Here is a 26,855-nt window from a genome sequence, read left to right on the forward strand (position 1 = left end):
AGAGGGCTAAAGGAAGGAGGTGAAATGTGAGCTGACCGAGGGTGAGGACCTCACCCGGCGGCTGTGGGGCCAGGGGGCATTTCAGAGGCAGCAGCGCCATGAGCTGACAAGACACATGAGAGGTGGTTTGGTCGCACCCGACAGGCTCCAGCATCAGTCCCGATACCGAATGTACTTTAAAACATGAGAAACACAGACACCACCTCGCTGAACAGCTGAGACTGCTTCTCACAGAGGTGTTTGTCTTGAGCTTCTAGCCCTTCCCAGGCTCTTGCCACAGCACACACCTGAAGCGTGTTTCTGGTCCCTGCTGTGTGCTGGGCTGTTAGGAGAGGACAGGGTGAGGGAGCAGGGGAGTGGTGAGGAGGGACCGGCGCTGGGAGGACCAAAGAACCCTGTTTGTGTTGTGGAGACAAGCCCGGGTGTTTGTACCTGATAGTCCTTCTGTCTGTCATCCGCCCCTCAGTCTCTCTCTTCTCTGGCGGTGGCACTTCCATAGGAGCCTGTGTGGGGCCAGGTGTGCTGGCCCCCTGTGGCTCTGGCCTCATGACATTCCCTGGCTGCTCAGCACACACCACACACCTTTGCAGAATGCAGACACTGGCTCCTGGTGCCAGGTGATACACATGGAGGAGTCCTCTGCCGGCAGATGGGAGCTCCCCCCAGCGCTGATCCTAGGAGGCCTCAGAGCTTTGCTCACGGCCGTCAACTTGACCTGTGCTTTGGACGTGTAGTGTCTCTCACTACACAGCACAGTTGAATGACAACTAACACGTCTGCATAGCAAAGGGGGACCAAGGGTTGAATGACTGGATGTCACATTCTAGGCAATCATTTTACAGCTTCTACCCTAAGTACACACACATCCCCAACTGTACACACACACTCAGACACCCGAAGGTGTGGATGTACATTGGCAGTCACACGTAAGTGTGAGAGCCAGTACATGTTTGTATATCAAATGCAAATGCACGTGTGTATTTACATAGTTGTTCATATGCACAGACTCGTGCCTGCTGTCCCCTCTCCCTGCCTGAGTCGTATTGTAAGAGATCCTTACCCTTCCCGCCAACAGCTGGTGGGAGGACTGACTGGGGCAATTTCAGAGGAGAGCCAGCCAGGTCCAGCCAGTGAGGGAATGTCAAGCCTTGCCTTGTCCCTGTTCCCTTTTCCTCCACTCACCCTCCTTTTTAGGGAGGGGCATGCCAGAACTTTTAAACTGGGAGCCGGTCATCTCCTTAGTAAATCACATCATCAGCTCAGTTCTCAGCCCTGCGAAGAGGGCCAAGGCTCTCAACGACTCAGCGCTCGTCTGCACGCACAGCTTTGGCTACAATAGTTCTCTGAACCATGGAGACAGCTGAATCACTCCCCGTGAAATGTTTATCGTTCCAGTAACATTCGCAATCTTGAGGTAATGCATATTCAAGCAGCTGTTTACAGATTCTTGATTGGCATTTTCAAAATTAAAATATATGCAGTCTTTGTTCGCCATCAGTCCCATACCCCCTTTTTTTGTCCGCAGTTATTTCAAAGATTATAAAATATTTAACCTTTTTTAAAAAAGGTCAAGCTTTTTTTAACGAGAGGGAAAACTCTCTGTGATAAAGAGCAAGTGCCTGACAAGTAGGCAAAAGGAGGAAATGCCATGTGTATCTATAGAGCCCCATGCAAAGCTTGCCCTGCCTGATGGCCTGCTGGCTGCGGGAGGTGCCTCTGTGCTCCAGGTGAGCCGGGGAAGAGGCCAGGAGGGAGCACCCTGAGCTAGGAGTCGGACCTCTGGACTCTGGCCTTGATGCAGCTCCCTGTGTGGCCTTGGCACTGAGTGTGTGCGGAAGCCTTGCTAAGAGATTTTCATGCCCTAGCTGGTTTCCTTATTCCCACATTTCCCTGAGCTGCCTACCTTTTTGAAATCCCCATTCTATAGCTGAGCAAAGCTGAGGCTTGGAGTAAGTGAATAACCTGCTCTAAGTCACAGAGCTCGCAGCCAGAAGAGCTAGCGTTTAACCCGAAGGCTGTGTGGGGAGAGAGAATATTGTGTTAACCACCACACCATCTTGGCTCTGCAAACCATGGCGTCGCTCTGAACCCGACTGTCCCCATCTCTAAAGTGAGGAGACGGGACTAGGTTACGGAAATTGTTAAAATGGTGTAGACTTCTTTGTGCTCTAAAATGCTCTCTCAAGTTCACAGCTCACTATATATAACCTGCCCTGCTCTCCCTCCCCGAACCTCTCCATGTTAGTGATTTAACCAAAGGGACACAAGGAAGATCAATCATTTTAAAAATTACTCAGAATGAATCATACTTATCAATTTAGAAATAACAGTGTCACTAACATTGTTATTGTCATATATCCCATGTGATTTTTAAAGATTTTTTAAAATTATTATTTATTTATCTTTAGAGGGGAAGGGAAGGAGAGAGGGAGAGAAATATCAATGTATGGTTGCCTCTCGTGCATCCCCTGCCGGGAACTGGCCTGCAACCTAGGCATGTGCCCTGACTGGGACTTGAACCTCGATCCTTTGTTTCGCAGGCCCACACTCAATCCACTAAGCTACACCAGCAAGAGCCACATGTGATTTTTGTAGCAGCCAGGAGAGGTCCCTGCTATTCCCTCTGTACGGGTGAGGGCCCTGTGGTTCAGAGGTGAAGGGACGTCCTCAGATGTGCATGGCTATGAGGTTACGGAGTTCCTTCTACTGCCCAGCATCCTTCTAAGCCTAAAATGTCCTCATCTATCCATTCATCACACTTGATTCTGTCTTGACTCCTGCTCAGCATATGAGCTTAAGTGGATTGTGTTTTTCTGTGTATATATCAAAAGAACCAGTCTTTGCCTTCGGAGCTCTCAATCTAGCTGAGGAAAGATTTCTTAGTTACATCACATTGTCACACACAGCTATCGAGAGAATAAGGAGGGTGGGTGGCGTGATCAGCTGGCAGAGTTGGGAAGGCTTCCAGATCAAGAGGACAAGGGAACCGCATCCTAAAGGCAGATTAGGAGCAAACTAAGGGAGAGAAGGAGGAGCAGGGCCTGCAGGCAGGAGTCACAGTAACTACACAGACGAAATGGCTAAGGGTGTGGGTGTAATTTGGGGATGGAGAGAAGCCACCTGTGGGTGGTGCCAAGGGCAGGGCTCTGTGCCCAGGGCAGGAGTGGCAGGAGAAGGGGCTGGAAATGAAGGGAGACTTGTGTGGTGTGGGGCATCTTCTGTCACCATAAGGAGTTTAGACCTTATTATATGGGAAATGGGAAACCATTGGAGGCCTTTCATCCGAGGATGATGTGGTCACATCAGTAACACAAAGATCAGTGGAGACTGGTGTGAGAAGTGGACCGTACCTAGGAACAGTCTGAATTCAGGTGCCTGATTAGGCCCCCAAAGGGTAGTATAGATGGGAGTCTCAGGAAGAGCAGGACTGAAGCAGAGGGAACAACATACCTCTAGGGGGCGCCACCACCACTTGGCACAGGTAGGCGGAGCTGTCTTTCCAGCCTTGCTTAAGCATTTTTTACTGGGGAAGCCAGAAGTTGCTAAGGGTGATTCCTTGTGTGATCTTCGGATTTTTAAATGTTGAAACTAATTCAAAAGCTTTAAATTATTCTGCATACCAATCAGAATACATCCCTTGGCTGGTTTCTACACCTGGCTGCCATTTACAGCCCCCCACTGGAGGCAGCATGCCTGTTCACAGAGCACTCCCGGGGCCTGGGCAGAGATGGTGAGAGCCTGGATTCCATCCAGGGGATGGAGAGGACCCCTGGGAATATGGGAATCCTTTAAAGATAGAGATGGCCAAAAATGGGAACTGATGGCTTGAGGCCAAAGGGAGGAAGAATAGATGGATGAACTGAGGTTACCAGCACATCCCCCACGTTTAAGAGATTTCTCATTCTTGGCAAATGCTTTCTTCACAGAGAGCGAAATCTGGTTGAATTAGCTCAGGACACTAATGAATTAATAATGTTACACCCAGGGACGTGCATCCGAGTGTAGTTATGCATTTGCATGCCATGCCTAAATGAACAGAGGTGGTTGTGGCAAGAACACAGTGCACGAAACGGTTGCCTCAATTTGCTTGGCAAATAAGGGCATGGAGAAGGTTTGGGGAAGTACACATTTCAGTCAAGTGTTGAAATGATGATCAATGAGACCTTTCATGTCAGGAGATCTGAGCTGTGAATCAGAGACCTGGAGGGCAAGCACACCTGCTTGGCACGAAGTCCTGACTGGTTTCACAGTCACCTCTTCAGAGAAGCCATGCCAAGAGGATTTGCGGGGGGGATGGGGGCCGTCGATGGAGTCACCTTATGTTTGACTTGCTGGTGTTGCTGGTTACTTAGAAGTCGCTGGCTGGCATAAGCTAAATGATTCAGTCTACCCAGTACTCCCGGCATTTTGCTGGCCAGACTTAGTGCCCTGGTGGGGATTCGGAGGAGCGGTCCCCAGTGACGGATGGCAGCCCCTCTGACTGGGTGATGGACATTTCATCTTTTACAGTTCGGTGGCTCTCTCTGCGTCTAGGACGTTGCTCCACATGCGCTAATGAATTATTTTGCGTCCGTCTGCCGGTCTGCCCCATCCTAAAGCTCCTTGCTGAAGGAGGTGGTGGGGGTGCTGTGGAAAGATCACAGGGTTCCAGATGTGCGTGTTACTGTGGGTGACAAGGGTCTCTGCTGTGGTTTGTTTGTGAAGGTCCCAGACAGACACCGAAGGGAATGTTACCGCCGAGTCCAGCTCAGCAGGCGTGAGCACGGAGCCCGGCCACTACGCCAAGAGCGGACAGCCTGCGCTGGAAGAACTGGCTGGTGAGTACGCAGCCCCAGAAACGCTGAGCCCATTGGCAGCGCCGTCTGACCACCTGCCAGAAGGTGCACGGACTCGGTGCAATCGGAAGTTGGTTTACTGTGGCATTGATGGATGAGTTAAACAAACGTATTTATTTTTCTTGCCATTCTCTTCCCTTTCTTTCCTGTTCTCTCTCACACACAATCTATTCCCTCCTCCCCCAAATTGTACAGCAGTCTCTTACCTGTTGGCAAATCATCTTTTAGGGCATGTCCCATTTCGTTTACACAGGGGCGCGCTGAGCTGCTCTGACACCCAGCTTTGAATCACCTGGTTTATGCGTCGGATAAAGACGCTTTCCAACAAGAGGTGGAACTCACAGTGCTGCCTCTTTTTTTCTTTCCTATGTGGAAGCCCCAGCCGAACATTGTTCTTAGCATCCTCTAGTAATTGAAAAGATTATATATAGCCTGTGGCTTTTACCAAAACCCAAAACAAATGAAATTATTTAAGTATAGCCCCAACCATGACGATTAAACGGGCGTTATGTAAAACGATAAAATCCACAGTTGTCATGTCATTCATTCCACAAATAAGTACCTATGAATGCGACCCTGTCACGTTCTCCACTCGAAGGACAGAGTCAGCATCGGAGTGAGAATTTCTGCTGTGGTGCTTTCTGAGCCGGCACCTTCCCCGTCTGGCTTCCCCATCCCCCACCTCTGCCCTGCGTGCCCGCAGCTTCTCACGCTGGCGGTGGGTGGAAAACCATACATTTAGCAGTGGCTTGTGTTATTCTTCTCCTACCTTTCTGCTTCCAGAGTTGGGTTAGAAATTGAGTTCGTGCATAAAATTCGTGTATTAGAGTCGCTGTCCGTGACCACGTCATGTCCACAGCCACGCCACACTGCGGCATTGGTCTGCAGCCCAAATGATCGAATCTTCCCCGTCTCACCATTAGCTCTAGTATTAATGTCAGAGGATCTGAGTGAGTTAACCATTTCCTTCTGGTTCTGCTGACTGGGCGCTGTGATGAGCAGAGTTTTCAAGCCGGGGGTAACTGATCTGTCTTACAGTATAGTTGAGGGCTCCACATTTGGCATTGATTTTAGTCCTTTTCTCCAGGGTTTGTAGCTCCTTCCGTATGAGAGCATGGGTAACCCAGGAAAAGGGCCAAGAGAAGGGTGTGGCGTTCAGCTGCCAGCTCAGGTCTCCCCACGCATTCCAGACCGTGTTCTTCTCTGCACGCATCAAAAGAGCAAGGCCAGGGCTTCGGGGCCTGGTGCGTATCGGGTGTGCGTCCTGTGGCATGGATTCGCGTCAGGCGCCGAGGGGCCGGTACAGTCACATTTGAAAAGCAAAAGCAGCAGCCAGGGAACATTCCACATAACCCTTAAATTTCAGAGTGACGGATTGCATCCTGTGACCTTTCCCTCCTTTCTCTGTTCCTGCTCGTGTCTCCTCTGCATCAGGAACGTAACACCAACTAGGAGCTCAGAAAGCCTGACGTGCTGTCAGTTGCTTTGGGGAACAGATAGTGTGACCAGTTGTGCCTGACCAAGCACTCTTCTGTGTAAAGCCAAATCGCATTGGTTACAAATGAAAATTTCTTAATCCGGGTGACTTGTCTTTATATTCAAGCAGCAGGACTCACCTGTGTGACTGGTGAATTATTTTATGGAGATGCTGTGTGGTGGCATGGGGTCGAATTTAACTTACCCGTAACTGCTCCCCTGAAATGACAATGAGTGGTGGGTATGTTTAGAAATGGACATTTCCGAGGCTGTTTGGTCAGTTGCTTAGTTCTTCCTGTGCTTACGCAAATAGCTGGGTTTTCCCACGGTGCTTGGCCGTTCACACAGTGCTGCTGTTAAGACCTGCGTCGTGGGTTGTAGAGTTAGAAAGAACCACACACTCCTGTTTGTTTCTTACTCAGCCTTTAATTCCCTTCGGTCGTTCACTGATGAATCATCATTCTGTCTCTGCTTGGGTGTTTCTTGTGACAGAAAGATTATTCCTTCATTAGGCAGCCTTTTTATATTTTCTGGCTTTAATGGGGAACAGAGTTCCTTACTCTTACATTTTTAATCCCTGGGTATAATCCAGCCTCCAGAAGTTCACAGACAACTTCGATCCTTTTCATGCAGCAGCTTGTCCTTTAAACCGCCTTCTTGGAAGTGAAGTTCCCAGGTCTCTTCCACGTTCTTTTTATAGCACCCTGACATCCTCTAAACTCAGCCCTGTGGGCTGAGTGTGCGGTGTTCTCTCCCTCATGGCCAATAGGTGGAGGGAGGGCTGCCCTTGGCAAATGTGAGAGCCACAGGTAGACATAGAATAGCTTAATTTTTATAATCTCTGTATATTAGCTGAAAGGATCCTGCAATTTCTGCTAGAGCATGGTTGTATTTTTATTTTGTTCAGGCTGAGAGATGGCAGGAAGAAAGTCATACGCTTGGGCTGTCCTCCAGGGAGGCGGAATTGGCAGTTCAGGGTGTGGTGGTCACCTGTGGAAGGCGGGCAGGTTACTCGTGTGCACTGCTGTGTCACTCTTGGCATCCGGTGTGTAGAGAGGGGGCTCTGGGAGAAGCAAACATTGCCCAGCAGGAGCCACCACTCCCCAGGAAGGGACCAGACAGTTGGGTTCGACGAGCCCTCTGTTTGTGCCAGGACCTCCTTATCCAACCCTGCTCCTTGCCCTTTGAATGGGTTTTATCCCCATTTCACAGATGTCCTTCAGGAGGGTGAGTGACTTGGCCAAGGTCAGGAGGCTACTCTGCAGTCGTGCCACGAACCAGACCTTCACCTGCCAGAGTGCAAAGTCCGTGCCCTTTCTTCAGCCTCCACTGACCAAGCGTCTGTTGGACAATAGCAATTTCTCAAACACCTGGAGATCTGGGTGGGGGCTACTGACCATAAACGTTCCAGCTCACAGACCTTTGAATCTCCAAAGGAAAGTTGACGCAGGCAACCATGTCATGAACAGGAACGTGGATGAATAAAATAATCATTACACTCTTTGTAGTGTGATTAAGCTAATTAGTGAAGGTCATTAGCGTCATAATGAATTTTCACGGCAGGGCCCAGAGCTGTCCAAAAGATCAGCACCTTTGTTGGCAGCCTCACGTATATACAATGTGGCCAAACCGGCAGCACATTTATTGAACTGTGGCCCAGGAGATCAATGCAATTACGTTCCTCCAGGGCCATGAGGAGAAGGTAGACATCCACACTGCTTTCATTCAGAAACACATACCTACGTGTATGGACTTTAAAGAATTGGGTGGGAAGTACACATTTGACCACTTTTCAGATAAGGAAAAAAAAAGAAACGCCTTCCAAATTTCTCTTGGCTAAAAAAGAGGCAGAAAATTGAAAGCACTTGCATTTGCAAGGGTAGAGCGTGTGCTGTAGCAGGTTTCCTCCATGAAATCACACAGCCGCCATTCAGTCCATTCCCCGGCCCGCAGGCACCGGCCCGCCGAGAGCGGCCCAAGGAAGCCGCCATCTGTCTCAGAAGGGGGATTCAGTCTATGGCATTTCTTAGAGCCTGTTGCCCTACTAATGACAATTGCTGAAAGTTCTACTTAGTGTCTAATGTAGGCTCCACTTGCTGCTGCCCATGAGGACTATGTTCTCTATGGAGATTTCTTTTAAAATTTTGCTTCACACTTGACATGATCATAGGCTTTTAAAGATCTTGAGTGTGGCCCTTGAGTCTTCTCAGCGCTCCCTGAAATTACTCTGAGGGGAAGAAGTTTGATTCCTGACATTGGTTCTATAGTTACTCCCCTGTTCCTCCTGGACACTTGTGCTGGCTTGACCTCTGCTGGGCCATGCATTTTTGTGGAGAATCTTGCCCAGAGAATGGAAGTCCCTTGTCTCCCAAGTGAAGCCCTGAGTCATCTTGATGGCTCCCTGCTCTGCAGCTCAGTGGGCTGAGTTCAGTGCTTGTGGTGGGCACCGTGCTTGGGATTTCCAGCTTCTATGCCATTTAGTCCCCACAGATGTCCCAAAGGTCAGGACCATTACTGTCCTTGCTTTCGGGTGGTGGCCTCTGAAGGGTGGAGAGTACCAGCGCCTTCTCCGTGACCACTCAGCCAGTGAAGAGAGGAACCAGAATTTGATGTGATGGAATAAAGAGATGGCAAACCTCTCTCTGTAGAGATATTTGCGGTGAATAAGAGCAGATCATTTAGCCACTCCAAGTTCCTTTTGCAACGTGGGTCCAGGAGACAGCAGTATGTGTCACCCCTGGAGGAGAAGACAAACTGCCCCACCCACTTTTGCAGAAAGTGGTTCCTGGGAACCAGACCTGTCCTGTGCGTGTCTTTATTGGGGTCGGCGTGACAGCGTGTATATGTCTCAGGCCAGGTTCTTTGCTCCTCCCATCAGCCAGACTTCACTCATGTCAGGAGGGGCCTGGGGGAGAAGAAAGACTTCTCTCCCTGGATTTAACAGTTTCCTTTGGGCATGCATGCATTCATTCATTCATTTTTTTTCATCCATTCATTCTCAAATTCTTCTTAAGCACCCATGGTGAACCAGGCTTCTAGCGTGGAACATGGTTAAATCATGGTCATGGTTACTACTCCTGTGAAGTTCACCGTCTGTCTGAGAATTAAGAGTCTTAACCCTCATCTTCCCAGGGGAAGACCCCGAGGCTCGGCGACTGCGGACGGTGAAGAACATTGCTGACCTGCGGCAGAATTTGGAGGAGACCATGTCCAGCTTACGGGGAACTCAGGTTACACACAGGTACTTGAAGCGTGAATCACTTCACTGAACTAGCTAGTAACTCGATTTTCACACGGCTTCGCCTGTGTTTGTTCACACCGCTGGCAAAACGATTTGGTTAAGAATGGTACAAATAACCTTGATTGCCAAATGGGTGGGAACTGACAAAGAAAGCCATACAGTGTGTGGAAGAGAAGGAGAAGGAGCAAGAATTAGTACAGACAGATTCCTCTTCAAAGCAGGAGGTTGCTAAATCCATTCAACAGGGTATTTTCGGTGAGCTCTGTTTAAATTGCACTTTTGTGCATTTTCTGAAAAACTCTACCGTGCTGTTGAAACGAGCAGGTGAACTGTGTTTGACCCGTGTGATAAAGTGAATAGCTTGCATTCCTACCCGGGTTCTGGTGCACGGCCCTCTGTAATGGTGTTGGTCATGCACGTCTATGAAGCCCGTGAGGAAATATTTATGAAAACGTATGATCGTGTTGAAACAACGACTTAGTTGTACGAAATCTAGCATTACCGTGGAAACATTTATCAAGTTGTTTTCATTGCTGAGCAAGAAGTTGAAAAGGATGCAACCCTAGGCCATTTTCTTGTGATTTGGGCAGAATCGAGATTTACGGTGTGCGCTGGGCTTTGGTGCTCAAGGCCAAGGCCTCGGTACCCGCACTTACCTCCCAGAGCCTCCTTCGCTTCTCCGGTTCAGTCTCTTTGGTAAACAAACGAGTAAGCAAGGAGACCGCCAGGCTTCCCCACTGCCGGCACTTTTGGCAGATCGGGGTTAAGCACCATGGGTTCCATCTCACAGACGACCAGGACCCAGGCTTAGGGGTCCCCAAGAGGAAGATGGTAAGGCCACTTCCAGGATCGCAGGGACACAAAAACAGTTGAGGCTCCAAACAGCTCGTTTCTTCCAGAGAGAGCAGACTTGCCTGTGGTGTGGGGCCCCCTAAACCTTCAGCTGTTTGATGGCGGGGAGCCAGATAGGGGACCCCGGAATTAGGTATGAAACGAGCTGACTGGAGGTTGCAGCGGTTTGGTGCCTTTCTTGGCTTGGACTCGGGTGACGACGACCACAGCGGGGGCAGCTTCAGTGGTTTCTCCCCCAGGAAAAGCTTCCCTCTCTTTGCTCGGCCGAGGGCCCCAGTGCAGCTCCAAGGAGGTGAACTGATGGTCTCGACTGTGTCGGGGCCGGAATGACAGGGGCCTGCCTGCCGATGAGCCTTCCCCTTGGCCAGGGGCCAACCCAGCCCCCTGGCAGGTGCGGGCCCCTGGGGTTTGATTTATTACCCATGGGATTTGATCTCAAGCCTAGGCAGGTACCACTCTCTTCTAGCCTTTTGCCCCAAAGCTTAGTTGTCATTTTGCACAAAATCTGGGAGAAGTGAAGGTGTGGGGGAAATGGACCTTGGAGACTTAGAAAATCAAGGCCTTCCCCACCTGTTTCGGCAGGAGGGAGCTGAGGAAGTGAGATGGGATATTAGGAACGTCCCAGGGGACAGGTGCATCCTGCCTTTGCAAAGGAGAGCTGTGATGCAGCCTCCCAAACAGGCAGGTGGTCCCCTTACGCTCACTGTTACCCATTCAGCACATTCTGTGTCCCTTCCCAAATTAGAAAGATCGGCGTAGTTAAGGCAGTTCCATCAGAGTGTTGACAGTGGGGACCCTGTACCGTGTTGTAGTGGGAAAGGTCTTCAGTGGGCTTTCCAGAATGTTGAGTGGGTGCGCGTCGTCCTCTCTTCGGTTTAACAGAGGGTGGTACATCGATGCCTGTCGTTTGATCGTATTTTGCATACAGGAAATAGGTCATAATTTAAAAAAATTAAAGAACCTATAAACTGCCAAGGACGCTAGGCACAGTAGGGTCTAACCCAAGGCGGCTTTCGTGTTTTTAGCACTCTAGAAACCACATTTGACACCAACGTCACCACGGAGATCAGCGGACGCAGCATCCTCAGCTTGACGGGCAGGCCCGCTCCGCTCTCCTGGAGACTCGGCCAGTCCAGCCCCCGCCTCCAAGCAGGGGACGCCCCCTCTATGGGCAACGGGTACCCGCCTCGGGCCAACGCCAGCCGGTTCATCAACGCCGAGTCGGGCCGCTACGTGTACTCTGCACCTCTGAGGAGGCAGCTGGCCTCCCGAGGCAGCAATGTCTGCCACGTGGACGTCTCGGACAAGGCAGGAGACGAGATGGACTTGGAAGGCATCAGCATGGACGCCCCTGGCTACATGAGCGATGGGGACGTCCTGAGCAAGAACATCCGCACGGATGACATCACTAGCGGGTGAGTCCTCGGGGTTTCTCTCCCTTCACAGAGCCGGAGAAGGCTGGGCACCTGGGCTGTTTTGGTTGGTTGGTTGGGTGGCTGGTTTGGGTTTTGCCAGGGCTTTATTTAGGTTCCCTGGAGCAGATCAAACTGCTGCTTGACTTTCCGCTGTCCACGTCAGAGCCCGAGGCTGTGTGGCGCGTCGGCAGTCACTCCCTGGGCGGTCCTGGCGAGGCTTCTCTTGCGGCCAGAGTGGCACTTGACAGCAAACCGTGTTGTGCCAGTTCCTTAAACCAAACTTCGCACTTAGGGTGGAATCCAGACCCCTTAGCGTGGCCTGCCTGGTCCCACGGGATCTGGCTGTCAGGTCTCCTGGTTCTCCCCCCACCTCCCCTCGCTTCCCCTGTGGTAGCTGTTCCTTCGGTTCCGCAGTCTCATCAAGTTCTTTCCTTCCTCGTGGCCTTTGCACCGTCTCTTCCTCTGCCTGGATTTTATTGCCCAGATCGTTGTGTGGCTGGTTCCTTCCTGTTGCTCCACTGGCACCTCTTTGGAGGGGCCCACCTTGATCGTTCAATTTGAAGTAGTTTATGTGGTCTTGCCCTGTACCCTGTCCTCTCCATCACCCTGTGTTACTCTTTGAAATCTTTTTTTTTAAGATTTTATTTATTTGTCTTAGAGGGGAAGGGAAGGAGAGAGGGAGAGAGGGAGGGAGAGAGAGAGAGAGAGAGAGAGAGAGAAATATCAATGTGTGGTTGCCTCTCATGCGTCCCCCACCAGGGACCAGGAACTGGCCTGCAACCCAGGCATGTGCCCTGACTGGGAATTGAACGTGGTTCGCAGGCCTGAGCTCAATCCACTGAGCTACACCAGCCAGGGCTACTCTTTGAAATCTTACCACTATTTGAAACGATCCTGATTATTTGTTTATATTTTATGGTCTCTCTATCCCCTCCTGTTTGCAATAATAAGCTCCGTGAAGCAAACACCTTGTCTGGCTTGTTCACCGCCAAATCCCCATTGCACTGTATGCATAGGAGCTTATGAATATTGCCGAATGTTTGAACATGTGGATCCGTGGATGAAGGAACGAGCCCAGACCCCTTTGATGCCATGCTCTGTAAGCCATGCTGACGCTCTTCTCTTGTTTTTAGCTCCACTCCAGGTCACTGTGTAAACAGAAGGCACATCTATTTATTCCACTTGCCTGAGACTTTATTACTTTATTACTTTATTACTCTGTTAACTTGGTTTTTGCAGACTTTTTCCAAGATCTTTTCTTGCTCTAGCATTCTAGCAGTCAAAATTACAGGTAATAAAAATTAGGCATAAAACTTAGGCCATGTCCTGGCTAGTGTGGCCTAGTGGATTGAGCACCAGCCTGTGAACCGTAAGGTCACTGGTTCGATTCCTGGGCATGGCACATGTCTGGGTTGCTGGCCACGTCCCCAGCTGAGGGCGTGCAAGATGTAGCCGATCCATGTTTCTCTCGCACATCAGCATTTCTCTCCCTGTCTCTCTCTCCCTCCTTTCTCCCTCTAAAAATAAATTAATAATCTTAAAGGGAAAAATAAAACCCCAGGCCACTCATTTCCATGAACAGTGATCAAGGACCCATGGGTGAATCTGTATTTTCATAATTGAATAATAGCTAATTCTCCCACTGCATACCAAGCTCCATGCTAGGTGCTTTATATATATATGTATATATGTATGTGTATACATATGTGTATACATATATACACATACATATATATGTAAAGCCCTTTACATATATATACACATATATACATATATATGCATATATATATATTCTTGTGTTCTACTCACAGCTGTCCTTTGAGGTAGGTGGTATCATAATCCCCATTTTATGGGGGAGTAAACTGAGGCTCAGGAAGGTTAAATAACTTGCCCAAGGCCCTTCGGTGGGTAAGAGGCAGAGCTAGGGCTCCAGGGCCCTGTTCCTTAACCGCTGCGCCCCACTGTCTTGCCTGATAGCTTACTGATGCATTAAATAGCACAGCTGCTGGAGTTTATTTCAAAATCGATTTACTCTTGTGTAGTTCTACCTGTCTGACTAGAAATGCTCTTTGACTTAATTAAAAGTTTAGACATAAAGGTGCTTTGGCTTCCTACCTCGTGCTTTTAGAACCATCCCATAGTGAAACCTTGGAGGAGAGGAGCCACAAAACCCTTACAGTATAGCCCATTTCTGCCCTTCAGAATGACTGGGAAAGTTGGTGGGCTGATCAATGAAGTGATCCAGTTAACTTAGAGCATCATTTGAGGTTTCTAGTTCTCTGTAAACATGAAAACAATAACACACCCATTCCTAAAATTAAGGTGCATGTAGTTGAATCTTTTTACTATTAATTAGATGACTTTAGGTATCTAGTGTGGCCTCAAGGTTATCATTATCAAAACTCACTGTAGTTTTGAGATAATTGTGTCCTGTAATAGAATTTACTTTATTGCCGGATCTGTCTTTTTATCCTCAGTAGACGACCGTCAGTGTTGATTCTGAGGCAGTACTGACAGCTTCCACCAGGTGGAGACATTGAAACACTCAAAACTGAATCTCAGGATACCACAGTGAGACGGTCCTCCTTTCCTTGACTGTCCCAGCCACAGCCTTTACTCCTGCTGAAAAGCACAAGTGTTTACATTTCAGTTCCTGCTCTGGGAAGTTGACATTTTTTAGCAAGTGAGATAGCTCTCTGAGCAAGTGTAGATAAAAGTGCAGACGTGTAAGCAAACCACCCAATTATTGAAACTAGAGACCTCTGGCCTGGTTTTTCTTCTTTCATTCCTTTTGATGCAGAAATTTACCCCCAACAGGAAGAGAGATAGCCCAGATGGCATTTATCATGCCTTCTGCTTGTAACATTCTAGAACGCTAGTTAAGCGTGACTTCACTCTGTGGCAGTGCCTGCGTGTGTTTTGCTGTGAGTCTGAGTTATCCAGTTTGGTTGCACATGTTGAATCCAGGGCAAGTCATTGGATGTCCTTTATACTCATTTCTTTTCCCTTTTATAAACGTGACAGGGTGTGGATATTGCAGGGCTGGTCATTTAGTCTCTGCTTTGGAATCTGCTCAGTAGGTCCACACCACTGAAGCAACTGGTGTAGTGAAAGCAAACAGCCTGAGACAGCAGACAGATGGAGCTTAAACCCAGCACTGCCACTCGTGAGCTCTGTGACAGTAGGCACGTCCTTCCACTTCCCTAAGCCTTGAAGCACCGTAATGAATGTGGTTCGTAACCTTCCTCAATTACGCTTCTCTTTGAGGTTGTATCTGATGAATGACAAGTATCTGATAAAGATACAAAGTCTCAAACAGGGTCTGGGTATCTTATCAACTGCAAACATCCAGGCACTTGGACACAATGAGATGATTAAAGTTTCCATCCAGATGTGTGTTTGGCCGTGTGGGACAGCCTTGGTGTATGAGTAATATATAAATCCACGAGGGAGCTCTTTGAGGAGAGTCCTTGTAAAAGTTTACAGCAAGTTCGTTTTGAAAGCCCAGAATGGAAGTAAATTCTGGTTTCTGAAAACCTATGACCTTTGTTTTCAAAATGACACCGTGCCTCCTCTGGGTGTAGCGACTGCTTTTTGAAGCCTGGAGTTCATTGTCTCCGGGGGACAGCGTGCATGCATGTCTGTGAGTATCATTCGGTGCTGCCGCACGTGGGGTTGATGTTAGTAAGAACCTGATGCCGGATGCCCTTGGTCTGTGTGTGTGTGCGTACGTGTGTAAACGAACTCCAAATGTGGACCGGGTGTGTCTAAGTACTTTACAAGTTGTCACCTGACCTGACCACTTCCTTTTATTAGATTGGTAAATTGGCTGTAGTTAGTGGGGGAAATTTTTAAGTAACAGATGAAGATACCTCTTACTTAGTTTGATCTGTGAAGTCAGGCCATCTACTCATCTAAAAATTCTGAGTACCATGTGGTACGGAATAAAATTCAGTGGACAGACTTAGCATCCATATGTTTGAAAAGATGACTGTTTTTCTATTCACAGGAGGCACAGAGTTGTATAATCTTGTAAAGTATGAATATACATTCCTTCCCGGAAAAAAACGACTATTTAAATTTAACATCTGAAATTTTTCTGAGAGCCTCTGTTGGCCTCCCATCGCCTATATGGGAGCAGATCTCAGCTTCTTACCTGTGTGTGGGGGGCTCTTTATGACCCTCCCCTCAGTGGCCCTCTCTGCCTTAGCCCTGGCCGCATCCCTCCTCACACACCCACGCTCCCCACTGGCTACCTGCCATTCATGACAAAAGGCTGTCTCCTGCAAAGCTCTGTGCCATCAGGAAATGCCACTTTCTTCCTGGAATTCCTTCCCCATCAAGTCCGTCTAACTAACCCTAAAATAAACGCCACCTCTGTGATGCCCTCCTGGACTTGCCCAGTCAGAGTTAGCTCTGTCTCACGTGTTTCTGGTGACTTTGGTTTACACCCAACCTGCTCCACCTTTCACTTGGCATGGGGAACTGGTTGAGAGGGGCTGGATGGTGTGGACGGAAGAGTACGGTTGTGAGAGGCAAACAGATTTGGGATTTAGTCCTGGCCCTGCCAAATGAACTGGAACAAGTTCTCGACCTTTGGGAATCAGAGCTAGGACTTGAAAAGCGCCCAGCAGAGTCTGGGGTGTTCAAGAAATATGCACTCTGTGTGTGTGTGTTTTTCCTACTCCAAACTTGGTGCTCCTGGAGAGTAGACAAGGGCCCATTGTTTTCCTAAACTCGGAGACTAGTACAAATAGGTGTTTAATAAATATTCTGTGAATGGTCTGTTCTGCAGTCTTACCCTCACAGGACCTTGGGCTTACATAACTTGCCACCACCAGCTGTGAAACTCAGTGATTCTATTTACAGAGCGCTTGGGGGAAATCAGCTTCACCTCAGGTGTCTTTTGGTGCAAAACCCGGCTCCATCTAGTGGCCAGTATAGGATGTGATGCTGTGGTTTTGAGTGCTTTTACCTGTAGGAGTCATGACGTTGACTTACGACTGAGGGCAGAGGAAGCGGGCGTGAAAGAGCCGGCTTGTTGTCCGAATGTAGCCTGAGGAGTAGTAGCCTGGTGTGGGACAGAAAGTGGAGTTTTGAACAGGCTGGTCCTCAGTGTTGACATTTTAATGGCAGCAGTCATCCCTATTGGGTGGCCGGGGGGTCCTCCCACCAGGTGCAGGGCGTGCTCTGGTTTCTGCTGGGAGACTCGGTTCCTTAGAAGTTGAGGAGCCCATCCTTGCTGAAGTGCCCGCAGCTCGCAGATATGCCAGGGTGTGCCTTTCGCCAGCTGGGGTTGCCCTGGCAAAATACCACAGTTGGCCCAGGGGCGGCTTAAACAACTGACCATCACTTCTCACAGTTTTGGAGGCTGGAAGTCTAAGGTCATAATGCCACCATGGTCAGGCTCTGCTGAGAGCCCCCTTCCCGTGTCCTCACATGGCCAAGAAAACAGGCTCTAGTGTGTCCCTCTCTTCTTATAAGGATACTAGTCCCATGGTGACCTCATCAAACCCAAATACCTCCCAGAGGTCCCACTGCCTGATACCATCTTATGGGGGTGGGGTAGGGCTTCAACTTATGATTTGCAGGGGGTAGGGGGCAAGGGAGGGCCCAAATATTTAATCATAGCAGGGTGTTCATGCTTCCAGGCGTCATTTTCATGTGCGACACTCTGTGCTTAGGTTGCCTTTCTTATTAAGGCCCAACAGGTAACCTCTTTCTGGAAGCCTTCCTTGATTCCTGTTTTCAAGCAGATGCAGCGGTTCTTTCCTCTGGGCTCCTGTGGTACTTGACAGAGCATAGTAGGACTAGTAGAGCTACATCAAAACTATAAATCTGCGTGTGTGTGCACGGGTAAAACCAAACGAGGCACCCACACAGAAATTTTAGACTATAGCAGTGTATTGCTTATGAGGAAGGGAGGCCATTCCTGCCGCATACCCTGGAAGGTCAAAGTCGGATCTGCCTCAGACGCGTGTGTGTCTTCACTNGCCAAGAAAACAGGCTCTAGTGTGTCCCCCTCTTCTTATAAGGACACTAGTCCCATGGTGACCTCATCAAACCCAAATACCTCCCAGAGGTCCCACTGCCTGATACCATCTTATGGGGGTGGGGTAGGGCTTCAACTTACGATTTGCAGGGGGTAGGGGGCAAGGGAGGGCCCAAATATTTAATCATAGCAGGGTATTCATGCTTCCAGGCGTCATTTTCATGTGCGACACTCTGTGCTTAGGTTGCCTTTCTTATTAAGGCCCAACAGGTAATCTCTTTCTGGAAGCCTTCCTTGATTCTGTCCAAGCAGATGCAGTGGTTCTTTCCTCTGGGCTCCTGTGGTACTTGACAGAGCATAGTAGGACTAGTAGAGCTACATCAAAACTATAAATCTGCGTGTGTGTGCACGGGTAAAACCAAATGAGGCACCCACACAGAAATTTTAGACTATAGCAGTGTATTGCTTATGAGGAAGGGAGGCCATTCCTGCCGCATACCCTGGAAGGTCAAAGTCGGATCTGCCTCAGACGCTTGTGTGTCTTCACTGGCTGGCACGGTGCCTGCAGTTCCACAGGAAGTGGTCTGTAAGTGTTTGCTGAATGGATGCTGCGTTGACCTTCAGCAAACTGAGACCAGTCACCTGCCTCTGAATGAACATGTGCCTAAGATGGAAGTCCCTTATGCCTGAAGGCCCAGCCACATCATGTGGTCTTCCTCTGCTTGGCCCAGTCTTATGCCGTTCGATTATTCCAGGCCTTGACCACCTCTGTCCCAGGGAGCTGGACGTGGACAGTACAGGAAGAGAGAGACGGCCCCGAGTACTGGACCAGGTGCTGTGGGGGGGGTCACAGGGATGGATGCACCTCCCTTCCTCTCTTCCTCCGTCCACTGACCACCGTGGGACAGCCGTGGGGGTGTTGGTCACCCAGCCAGCGCAGATGGCCGCAGGCAGCCCTGTGCATCAGAAAGGCCTGCTTTTCTGGTGAAAGCCCCCTCTCGTGGGCTTTCCAGGCCAGACCCGAAGTGACCTTGACAGGCTGTTGTTCCTGGCAAACTGATGGGAAGGAGGGGGAGCCAAGTTGCACCCCGGAGCCAAGACAAATCATTTGAGGCAAGACCGTCCTGAAAGGCACCGGGTCGGGTCATGGCAGAGGGACATGGTGGGCGACTCGGAGATTGCCATGGGTGGGCCCTTGTCTCTGAAATGATCCTGGCTTGTGCAGCTCTTAGAAAGCTTGGGAATTCCTGGGTGCCAGTCAGTCAGCTACCGGGGGCTCTGGGTGGGGTTAGAGAGGCCCGACTGTCATGGGAAGGTCACGACTCGGCTCTGTAGACAGTTCTTTAGGTCCTTGGGCGAGTCACTTACCCCTAATGCACTGCTGTCCCCCCCCCACACTCACACACATACACCACTAACAACAACAAAAACAACAGCAGAGCTACAGTAAGAAGCTTTGGGCCCGGAGTAGGCCAGCAGGTTAGAGATGGGGCCAGGGCAGGTCCAAGTCTAGGGGTCTTTGTACAATATTTCTCTCTTCCTTCATTTTTCTCACCGACAGGCCTTACCCATGTATGAATTCACAGAAACCATCAATACCACTTCCTGTCTGACATTTTTCCTTTGCATTAAATATCCCAGGCAAATAAGTGACCTCTGTTCTTGTAAGCGGCTCTGCGGGTGGAGCACGGAAGCACAGAGAGTTGCACGGGGGGCAGGACTGATTTCCCAAGTGTCACACCACAGGTGACAGCTTCCCCATGGGTTGTAATGTCATCTGACACAAGGGGTTGGCTGAGGGACGGCTCCGGCTACCAGTGTCAGTTGTCCGTGATGGCCGGGGAAGCATCAGCTGTGCACTGTGGCTTCCATCCAGTGGCCCCGTTGATTTATGGAGTGTGGGAAACCTACCAGCCCTTATCGGCAGCTGGGCCAGCACTTTTATCACAGCAGACAGAACAACTGAGCTAACAACATTCTGAAAGCAGGGATTGTCCACCATGCCCGAGCCTACCCTGGCCGCTGTTGGTGACTGTGGATTTAGCGGGCAGAGACCAGGATTAAAAAACGATTTGCTGGCCAGCAGCCCCATGGAGAAATGAAGTGTGGCCCCACTCTGACATGGACAGCCCAGACTGCCACTCATAAGTTACAGCCTAATGAGTCATGGGGGAGAGGGAAAATAGGGGTGTCTCATCTTCTCAGGAAACCAGGCTTGGGTCCTGACTTGAATGGACGAGCTGGCTCTGAGATTGGAATCCTGTGGGGAAGGAAGAGGAGAAGGGAACAGATGTGGGTGCTTTGGGGGAGGGAGGCCCTACCTCTCGAGCAGTCCTCACCGCCTGCCCTCAAATCCTTGGCGGCATCCTTCTGGTCCCAAAGCTGTCCAAAACACAAGCTCCCCCAGAGTTAGGAACTGGCGAGCATCCCCTTTGGCTGGCCTTCTGAGGACGCTCCAGGCAAAAGGCAAGCAGTTCCACTTAAAAGTGCTTATTGAGTTGGCTGTGTGCTGGAGGCCGTGCCAAAGGCCCTGAGGTCAAGAGGAATGGACAAGACCCAGTCCCCAAGATCCTAATAGCGTGGATGGAAGCTCATAGAACAGAGACGTGTGCAGATCAGCAGAGGAGCAGTGAGCCACGGGGACCAGTGGGGAAGCAGTGAATTCTGCAGGGACCACTCATGGGAGGGGAAGAGCCTGCTGTGAGGTACAGGCAGCGGGAAGAGTGTGATTGTGGAGTCCGACCTGGGTTTCGGGGCTGGGAACAGCATTCTCGGTGGTGTGTGCTGGAGCGAGCTGTGTGACTTCCTGTGCCCCCTCCCAAGGCTGTGCTGGGGCTTCTGTGAGATCATGCTGGGACAGAGCACTCGGCAGATGTCACGGCCAGAAGGTCTTCCAGCAGTAGCAGCAGCATCTTCAGGACATATTAGCAGGGCCTTAAAAGATAATAAACATGTGGCCAGGCTGACCGAGGTCCAGAGGAAGGGCCTGAGGGCAGATAGCCGTGGGGTATGTTTTTATGAGAGAGGTGTCTGGGATGGATTGGAGACTCGAGAGAGGAGCTGGGTGGTCTCGGGTCAGCAGCCGTTAGGGTCTGGAGATCAGTGATGTGGCTGTGTGTGAGCCAAGACCCTGGGAACAGATGCACAGAGGGGTTAGACAGCCTTCTCACATTAAGCTCAGCCCAACATGGGGCGAGTCTGACATGGAGCACAAAGGTACAGAGCAATTAGGACAGCTCCCAGGCTCCGGCCTCTGCAGAAACTGGCTGGGGAGTCATTGACCTCAGTCCTCAGCACCCTCAAGTCATTTCCGGAGTTTCCCTCTTGCCTGTGGGTACCTATTCAGTCCCTCCCATTGTCTCAGGCTTTGCAGACCGGAGCAGCCCAGTCCTGCTCCAGGGCTGGCTGAGTGTTTAAGCAGAGTGTGTGGCAGCCTATAGAATGTAATTTGGGGGCTCTAGGAAAGCCCTATTGCACAGCCCTGGAGAAACTGGCGGCCCGGTGGGCGAGATTCTCCTGTGCATTGGCACTAATTCTAACACAAGGCAGGTGGTAATAAAAGTTGGCATTGAGAGGCATAATGAATGGGGGGGATTCCAAGGGGGACCTGAGAATAGAGCAGGCCCATGGGGGGCCTTTTATGTTCTCATTTTACCCTTCTGGGGAGCCAGCTTTTCTCATCTGCAGATGAGAGTGGCCATGCTTGGAGCTGCTGTCCATGGGCGAACACATGCAGTGCTCCGTCAGTGTCTGGGGCATCGCAGGTTCCTCCAGTCATCTTCATAATGACGGCACCGCTGCCAGGATCAAATGGGGTAGGCTGCATGTGTAATGCCTAGTTCCGTGCCTGGTGCAGTGTGAGAGTCCTCAGTACAGTGTGTTTCATCCTCCTCCACCCTAGCTCCTCGCCAAACGCCAGGGCAACACCTCCTTACAGTGAGTGGGGTTGGAGATGAGACCGTGACTGTCACCAAGGTGGCAAAGGCAGATCCCCTGAACTGTGCTGGGTTTGTGGACCCTGCTGTGGTGGATGAAGCTGAGCAAGGCACTCCTTCCTGTCTCTCACCCTCTGCACTGCCTGATGTCCTGTCCAAACAGACTTCCAGCCCTGTCCAGGGCTCTCCATCTGGGCATCACTCAGGTTGGCCCCCGGTGTTTGACGAGGGAAATGCCACCTCGTGTGCATTGGTCAGCACTACAGAGACACTGTATTTTAGTTACTTCAGGTGAACAAGTATTTAACAAGCGTGTCCACCCAGGCTCTGCTCTGGGGTAGGACCGACTAGGTTTGTTCTTTAAGCTGCACTATCTGGCTCCCCTTACTTTGGGAGCTCACTTTTGGTCCTTACAGGTTCTTCTCAGGATAAGCTTGGGAACGGCGCGTTCATCGAGAGGCACTTACACATGTGGGAGAAACGTCTTCCAACTCTGCAGCTCTCGTTGGATGACAGGCAGTATTGCACCCCCCTGTGTGCCGAACATCTTACAGAACCCCCACACTCTGGCTTTTTTACATGATATCACTTTCATCTCACTAATAAGAAAAAACAAAAACCCAAAGGGGAGTTGTCGTGGAAGAGATGAAAAAGATGGCCTAATATGTTATTGTTTCTTTCTCTTTGCGCTCCAGAATCTCATTGGGATTTTTTTTGCTTTGCTGGATGTTAGTTGGATATTTCTGTCCTTTTTCCTTCAGAGCCACGGTCTTTGCTGAAGTGTCCTCGTCAGCAGGCTCCTCTTTCTCTGCTCAGCGTTTTGCAAATGTACCTTGAATGGACCGGGCTGAGGTGTCACGGATGGACCTGACGGTTCTGTTTGTCCTGTTAAGCTTTTGCATAGTTTTGTTAAGTTTCTGGATGTCTCCCTCTGGAAAACACAGGCTTTGTGTGTGTGTGTGTGTGTGTGTGTTTTATTTATATGCTTATATATATATGAAGATAATATATACTTTATACGTTTTTTAGCTTAAGCATATAGATCACTGAAAAAAATACCCCTCCCGGTTATTTTTCAAGGGTCAGCAGCTACAGAGTGGCCCAGCAGATTTATGACAGCAGGTTACAGGAGAGCAAGTTCGAGTTGGGGTGAAAACGAAAGGAAACATTTGGATGAGGTTGGGAGTGTTTGGCCCCGAGGCAGTAAGCCCATGTTGAAAGACTCAAAAAAAAATTTAAAAAGCCGTGTATGCCTGAACTCAGATCAAGATAAGAAACTTAAGAAACTGAAGTTCTGTTGAGAACTCAGCATCCTGTCATGGAGCTGCTCTGGGACGGTAAAGGGGAAGAAACTTCAGACGTGGGGACAGAAGACCCGAGTCCGCTTTCCTCGTTTGCCAGCTGCGTGACCTGGGGGAAGCGGCTCCCTTGGCTGAGCCAGTGTTTCCCGTCTGTTGAATGGGAACCTACTTCTTAGGTGTGTGGCGAGAGTGAGAGGAGGCAGAGTTTTCCGACTGTTTGACTCACCTAGAGGGGTGGTCCCCTTTCGCTTCTCAGGGTTATTGCATCCATGTGCCTTCCTGATCCTCTGTCGTACTTAGACTACTCACTGAGAGAATCGCATGCTGTTTCTTATTCTTGAGTACAGTGAGCACGTACCTGCCAGCTGGGTCAGAGTTGGTCGGTGTATTACTCAGGGTTCTCTAGAGGAAAAATGTTGTACTGCAAGTCCAAAGGCAACCTGGGGACAGAATTGCCCCCTCCTTGGAGAATATCAACTGATTTTTTTTCTGCCTTCACCTGATTGGATGTGGCCCACCCATGTGATAAAGGATGTTTTACTTAAAGTCTACTGTATTAAATGTTAATCTCCTTTGAAAAGCACCTTCACAGCGACATCTAGACGAATGCTTGCCCAAATGTCTGGTGTCGTGGCCTGGCCACACTGACACATAAAGTTAACCAGCACAGCCAGCAAGCAGGCCTCACAGCACAGTGTGACCTGTGGGATGAGTCATCTCGGACTGGGGGCAGCTTACCTGTGGCCCAGAGACACAGAGCAGCGTGTCAGCTTGTGGCAACATCTGCGAGGGCTCAAGGCTAATGCCTCCTGCCTGGGATGTGACCACAAATCAGGCATCTGTGCATGCCTTGGGAGACTCCTGAATCGCTTCCTGGATCCCCAAGGTCCCGATAAGAAATCTCCTTGAGAAATGGAGGATTCAGCCTTCTCTCTTAATCTCCAAATAACTGCGGCGCCCTGGCATGGACAGCCCTGGAGGGCTGATGAGTTTTGAGACGCCAAGTGCAATAAGATTCTGAGTCTCACGAGAGGCCCCGCCTGTCTCCAGAGTCCTCCAGCTATAAATCAAGCCCACATCGGCTTCTTGATCCTGGGACAAGGGGGAGACGGGTCCGTGGTCAGCTCGCTGTGTCGCCGGAGCCCAGCTCCCAGTTCACAGAGCTTTGTGCTTGTGATTGCCCAGTTCATCTGCTCTGAAATGAGAAATCTCACGTTCTCGAACAGTGAAGTTGAAAGGGTGAGGTTGTCAGGAGCACGGGACAGAATGAATGCGGTGTTGGCTCTGAAGGAGGAAGGCCAGGGAGAAGTCACCTAACAGGGCCTGTGAACACAGGCCCCTTGGCCTGGCCTGCGGCAGCAGCTCTGTGATTGCTGCAGCTGGGCTGCTTTTGAGTCTATTGCACGCTAGGTGCTGCGTTGAACTCTTTGCATGCAATGTTTCACTTATTCTCTATACCAGTTCTGAGAGAGAAAGGGGGGCTGCTTTTCATCCTCTTTTTACAGTTGGGACCAAGATCAGAGAGGGTTCATTGCTTGAATAGGCCACACAGCTAGTAACCGCACGTGCGCCCCTGGGCTGAAGTCAAACCCTTGTGTAGTAGGCTTTTCACTGCAGCTAGATCCCATGCTCTGAATAGAGGGAAGGCAAGACCGAAAAAGGAGGAGGGGCACCATCTGGACACGGAAGGCCCTGACTGGCAGCCCCGGGGCCAGTTTAGGGAGCCATGGAAAGAGCTAAAAGGTGGTGATCAGAGCGTAGAGCCTGGACGGCCGAGTTGCCCAAGAACTTGCAGGTACGCGGGCAGTGCCTGTGCAAGCGTCACGGAGGCTGGCTGGGGCAGCGGCCAGGGCAGACACGTTCCTTTGCCTCGAAAGCATTACTATGTGTTTCATTTCAGTTAAATGCCAAGGGTCTTTGCTGCAGCATTGGAAGCTCTTGTGTCAACATTCCCCAGGTGCTGGTGCCCAGACTGAATGGGGGTTCCGTGGATGTTGGAAATAAAAAGCAGCGAGGGGGTCAGAGGCAGGAAGGCCCCGATCCAGAGCCCGCTGTGCACGCTGACATACTGAAGTGCCTCACTGCAGCGTGGCTTCCTGCTGTCACATCTCATGGACACGGGCATTTCTGTCACCTACAGCTTCCAGCCCCTGTAGATGGGATACCTGAATTTCTCTGAGGAAATTCTACTCTCACAGCCCCCCACCCATGGCAAACCCAAACAAAACACCCAATTGCAAGCTCAGCACCACCTGGAGACCTCAGAACCATGAGTGGCAAGTTAGAGCTTTAGTCATCCAGTGACTTTTGCTTTACTCTGTGGGAGTCGTTAATTAAAACCACTCAATACTGAGTTGGGAGAGAGGGAGAGAGACCAAAATCAGGAACCGCTAATGGACTGGCTTCCCTCACTGCTGTGCAGGCTGATGTAGCTATTGTAGAAGTTGACACAGACTTGACGGTCGAATAAACCATTCACCAGCGATGAGTATGTGGTTCCTGGGAAACAGCTTTCATTTAATGTCCTGCGGCCAGGCCCTCCAGGTATGAGGAACCTGCCTAGCCTGTGACCAGGTCTATGCATTGTCTCATTACATCCTCACTAACCTATATCGTGTCCCCGCCCACTCTCCGGGTGAGGACGCAGCTGCTTGGAATGCCGTGACTCAACCACAGCCTCAGAGCTGGTGAGTTAGGGAGCCGGGGCTTGGGCAGACAGGCTGACCACGGTGTGGGAGCGCAGCCATTGCGTCCCAAGGTTTTCACTGAAGCTGCGTAAACATGTCCCAAATGTAACTGCTCCTCATTCCCCCAAACCCGTTTCTCCGCCTGTGTTCCCACCCCATCCCTCTCCCACAGCCGGGGCCTTGGAATAATCTCACACTCTTCGCTCCCTTGTTCCTGGTGCTCCGGCCCTGGGTTTGAGGGATTCTGTCTCCTCAGCATCTTTTGCCACGTTCTCTCTAGTCTCGCTGCTCATATTTCTCCCCGGGATGACTGCGTTCACCCCGTCATTGCTTTCCTTGCCTCTGATCTCAATGCCCATCCAGCAGATACATCCTACCTCCTGGTGAGAAAATCTTCTAGAGTGTAACTCTGATTCCATTATCATCTGGGCTCCATGTTGCCTTTGGTAAACTCTGTTTTAATTTCTGTTGCTGATTAATGAATGATTCTGAAACCAGCTCGTCTTGTGCTCCCAGGCTCTCTGCATCAGGAATTGGCATGGGTACCGGGGAGGTGGCTTGTCTCTGCTCTGCCTCACCTAGAGCCTCAGCTGGGAGGCCCCAGGGGCTGGAGCTGGTGGGGCTGGGGAGGGGAGCGGCACATCACTCCAAAGCTTGTTGGCTCGTGTAACTGACACTGAGTCCGGGACGAATCAAAGGCAGGACGCCTACGACCTCTCCAGGTGGTTTGGCTTCCAAAGACATGGAGGCCCTAGGACGGGTTGATTTCTTACCTGGGAGCTCAGCGCCCCCAAAGGCAAGTGTTACAGTGACTGAAGTGAGGCTGCATCACCTTTTAGCACCTGCCCTGAGAAGTCACAGGTGTCGCTTTCACCATTCTAGGTTAATCAAAGCAGTCACAGGTCCTAGTTCTCAGAGGGAGAATGGCAAGGTCAGCTCGAAGGCCAAGTGGGATAGGAGTTGTTGCTGTAGTCGTCTTTGGAAAATATGGCCTGCTGTAAACCATGCCTCCATTGTCCAGCATGACCAAGGCCCCCCAGGCCCCCACACTGGTAGTAAGTGCCGTGGAGGCTCAGACCTTGCCTGTCACACTGACCACGTATCTCCTGTGCCTAGCACAA

The 26,855-nt window shown here is 50.4% G+C and overlaps 1 protein-coding gene across 5 annotated transcripts in view; it reads left to right on the plus strand.

The window, feature by feature from the left end:
• NAV2 (neuron navigator 2) overlaps positions 1-26,855 on the plus strand; it is a 370,498-nt gene that overhangs the window by 213,755 nt on the left and 129,888 nt on the right. For all 5 annotated transcript variants that reach the window (XM_037040376.1, XM_037040372.1, XM_037040375.1 and 2 more), the window contains 3 exons: positions 4,705-4,817; positions 9,444-9,552; positions 11,430-11,819. In XM_037040376.1, coding sequence (XP_036896271.1) covers positions 4,705-4,817; positions 9,444-9,552; positions 11,430-11,819 — 612 coding nt within the window. The remainder of the gene's footprint in view (positions 1-4,704; positions 4,818-9,443; positions 9,553-11,429; positions 11,820-26,855) is intronic.

This window comes from Sturnira hondurensis, unplaced genomic scaffold, assembly GCF_014824575.4.
Source record: "Sturnira hondurensis isolate 20B ecotype Veracruz unplaced genomic scaffold, ASM1482457v3 Scaffold0002638, whole genome shotgun sequence".
Taxonomy (NCBI): domain Eukaryota; kingdom Metazoa; phylum Chordata; class Mammalia; order Chiroptera; family Phyllostomidae; genus Sturnira; species Sturnira hondurensis.